The following is a 3,956-nucleotide window of genomic DNA, read 5'->3' on the forward strand; positions in this document are numbered from 1 at the left end:
AGAAATTTACAGAGTTATCGCAGTATGCTCTGCTGATTCTTAATGAAGAAGGAGAAAGATGCAAAAAGTTTGAACAAGGTTTGAGGAAAGAAATTAGAACTCCGGTGACATCTACGGCTAATTGGCTAGACTTTAACCAGTTAGTAGAAATGGCGACATGAGTCAAGCGGAGTTTGGCAGATGATGAGCAGTTGCCAAGGGGCAGTGAGGCAGTAGTAGGGCCTAGAGATAGAGGATCCGGACCTCCAGTTGCAACTTAAACTAGTGGAAGCCAATTTAGGGGTACAAGTTGGTAGGTATCCAGGAAAAGGAAATCGAGACCCTCGGCCAGTGTAGTTAGCCGATCAGAGATGCCACAAGCTGGTGAGTCGATAGCCAGCACAGACAGGAGACCGACGTGCCCTAGTTATGACAAGAGGCATCTTGGAGTATGCTATAGTGGCAGAGGGGTATGTTTCCAATGTGGACAAGTAGGGCATTTCAAAAGAGACTGTCCCCAAGTGAACAGGGACGCCCCAACAGCACAACAGACAACCTCCCAGACAGTTAACCAACCAAAGGGCGCTGGAAATCGAGGCGAAGGGTCAAGTGGTGCTAAGGAGAAGAGTGTCATAGGTCAACCCCAGCAACAAGGGCGAGTGTATGCCGTTACACACCAGGAGGAAGCGGAGTCTCTAGATGTTGTGACCAGTAATGTCATATTATGTGTACAGTCTGCATATGTTTTATTTGACCCTGGTGCCACACATTCATTTATATCTAGCATGTATGCATCTAGTATAGATAGGTTGGTTGAGCCTATGCCTGAAGAGCTATATATCTCTACGCCTTTAGGAGATGTGATAATAGTAGATAAATGTTATAAACATTGTGAGATGCTGATCAATGGTCAGGACTTTTATGTTGATTTACTTCCCTTGGAGCTGTTGGAGTTTGATGCTATTCTAGGTGTGCTTTAGTGGACTGCTACAAGAATGAGGTAATGCTCAGAAAATCAAATGGCCAGGATGCAATGCTGGCAGGAATCAAAAGATTAACTACGGGGAATCTAATATCAGCAGTGAAAGCTAAGAAGCTGCTAAGCAAGGGATGTAAAGCCTATTTGGCTCACGTAGTGGTTGCTCAAGGGAAAGAACTGAACCCTGAAGATGTCCCCGTGGTAAATGAGTTTCGGGATGTATTTCTTGAGGAATTATCGGGATTGCCACCCAACAAAGAGGTGGAGTTCACTATTAACTTAACTCCAGGGACAACTCCTATATCATAGACACCGTATAGAATGGCGCCAACTGAGTTAAAAGAATTAAAGGTTCAGCTGCAGGAGTTAATTGACAAGGGATACATTCGACCTAGTGTATCGCTTTGGGGAGCTCCAGTATTGTTTGTAAGGAAGAAAGACGGTACACTTAGATTGTGTATCGACTATAGACAGCTAAATAAGGTAACGATTAAGAATAAATACCCGTTACCACGCATTGACGATTTGTTTGATCAGCTAAGAGGAGCCACAATGTTTTTAAAGATAAACCTAAGATCAGGTTATCATCAATTGAAGGTGAAGGAAGCTGACATTCCTAAAACCGCATTTAGAACAAGATATGGACATTATGAATTTCTAGTAATGCCATTTGGATTGATAAATGCCCCTGCGGTATTTATGGATCTTATGAACAGGATATTTCATCTCTACTTGGAACAGTTCGTGATAGTATTCATTGATAATATATTGGTATATTCTGGCAGTAGAGAGGATCATATGACCCACCTGAGGATAGTATTGTAGATGCTGCAAGATAGGCAGTTGTATGCTAAGTTCAGTAAATGTGATTTTTGGTTAGATCGAGTTGTATTTCTCGGGCATATTGTTTCAGCAGATGGTATCAGTGTGGATGCCCAGAAGACGGAAGCAATAGTTAATTCGGAACGACCCACGATTGTTTTAGAGATATGCAGTTTCCTAGGTTTGGCAGGTTATTACCGGAGGTTTGTGGATGGTTTGTCTAAGATAGCCCTTCCATTGACGAACCTGACCAAGAAAGGCATGAGGTTTAAATGGTCGTCGGAGTGTGAGCATAGTTTTCAGGAGCTGAAACAAAGAAGTTGGACAAATGATCCGCAACTTGATTCTCTGTGCCCTTCTGATCAATTATTTCAATATCAAATTCTTGAAGGAGGAGAATGAGTACCTTGGTTCCCAATAGATATGCCCGTAATTTTTCTAATGCAAAAATCACAGCCAGAAGTTCTTTTTCAGTGGTGGTATAATTGATTTGAGCAGAGTTCAGAGTTTTACTCGCACATGCGATGGGGTGCAAAATAGTTTTCTTCTTTTACGCTAATGCGGCTCCCATCGCATATCCGTTTGCGTCGCACATGATTTCGAACGACAGTGTCCAATCTGGCGTAATCAAGACGGGCGTGGTAATCAGCACATCTTTTAAAACTCGGAATGCGTTGAGGCAATTGTTGTCAAATTCAAACTTTATGTCTGCCTCTAACAACTCACTCAGTAGTCGTGCAATCTTAGAAATGTCTTTAACGAATCGTCTATAGAATCTAGCATGCCCCAAGAAGCTTCACACAGCCTTCACGCTGGTTGGAGGTGGAAGCTTTTCAATTGCGTCAATCTTTTCTTTGTCCACCTCTAACCCTTCTCGGAAGACCTTCTGTCCCAACACTATACCCTCTTTCACCATGAAGTGACATTTTTCGCAGTTGAGCACCAGGTTTGTCTCTTCACATATTTTTAGAATTTTCTCTAAATTGGCCAGGCAGACTTTATAAGTGTTACCATAAACGGAGAAGTCATCCATAAATATTTCCACGGAGTCTTCGAGAAAATCTGAAAAGATCGCCATCATGCACCTCTGAAACGTGCTCGTTGCATTGTAGAGACGAAACGACATGCGGCGAAAATCGAATGTGCCATATGGGTAGGTGAATATGGTCTTACCTTGGTCTTCAAGAGCTATCATGATTTGATTGTACCCGACATATCCATCCAAAAAGAAGTTCCCTGCTAGTCTTTCTAGCATTTGATCAATGAATGGCAGATGGAAGTGATCTTTCTTTGTGGCCGCATTCAATTTGTGGTAATCCATACATATGTGCCATTCAGTGATGGTTCTTTGCAATATTAATTCATTGTTCTCATGAGGACTACCGTCATTCTGCCCTTCTTCAACACACATTGCACGAGGCTGACCCACGTGCTATCTACAATGGGATAGATAATTCCCGCATCCAGCCACTTGATAATCTCCTTTTTGACGACCTTCTTCATCGCAGGGTTAAGTCTGCGTTGATTTTCAATAGTTGCTTTGTGGTCGTCCTCAAGACGAATGTGGTGCATGCAGTACGCGGGGCTAATTCCTTTGATGTCAGCGAGCGTCCAACCAATTACTCACTCATGTTCCTTGAGAATGCTCATCAATGCATTCTCTTGATCTACGTTGAGCACAGAGGAAATTATCACTGGCAGCTTCTCATTCAGCCCTAGAAATACGTACTTCAAATGTATTGGTAGGGTCTTCAGTTCAAATGTTGGTGATTCCACGAGGGAAGGTTGCATTGTTTTTCTTTCTTCTTTTGGCTCTTCTTCTTGTGTTGCGATTGTTCCTTCTTCTTTGTTTGTTTTTGCTACGATCACATTGCAGGCAGCTACAGATGCATTGGCATCCTCTTCTTTACACTCTTCATCAGACTTTTCTTCTTCAATCAAACTCAGGTCATCGTCAGAATCTTGTAAATCTTTCTCATCCGAGAATTTCATGGCACAAATTATATTAAATTTGAGCTTCTGTCCATTTATGCTCAAAGTGATTTCTCTCTTGTGCACATCAATTTGAGCACAACCCATTGATAGGAAAGGTCACCCCAAAATGATGGGCACATCTTTGTTGGTCTCATAATCTAGGATGATGAAGTCAACTGGCAAAATAAATTTATCAATCGTG

The 3,956-nt window shown here is 42.2% G+C and overlaps 1 protein-coding gene across 1 annotated transcript; it reads left to right on the forward strand.

Annotated features, from left to right (window-relative positions):
- Window positions 1–350: 350 nt before the first annotated feature.
- Window positions 351–1,267, forward strand: LOC150037334 (uncharacterized). Its single transcript, XM_090311966.1, has 2 exons — window positions 351–787; window positions 949–1,267. The coding sequence occupies exons 1-2, from the start codon at window positions 351–353 to the stop codon at window positions 1,265–1,267; spliced, it is 756 nt and encodes a 251-aa protein (XP_090168092.1).
- Window positions 1,268–3,956: the final 2,689 nt, after the last annotated feature.

Source organism: Benincasa hispida, chromosome 3 (genome assembly GCF_027475165.1).
Source record: "Benincasa hispida cultivar pf3 chromosome 3, pf3_genome.v1.1, whole genome shotgun sequence".
NCBI classification, from domain to species: domain Eukaryota; kingdom Viridiplantae; phylum Streptophyta; class Magnoliopsida; order Cucurbitales; family Cucurbitaceae; genus Benincasa; species Benincasa hispida.

Excerpts from the sequence above, each read along its gene's own strand:
- LOC150037334 (XM_090311966.1), top strand. The coding sequence starts at position 351 with ATGCCACAAGCTGGTGAGTCGATAGCCAGCACAGACAGGAGACCGACG. Across the intron at positions 788-948 it reads TATGCATCTAGTATAGATAG|GTGTGCTTTAGTGGACTGCT; the intron begins GTTGGTTGAGCC and ends ATGCTATTCTAG.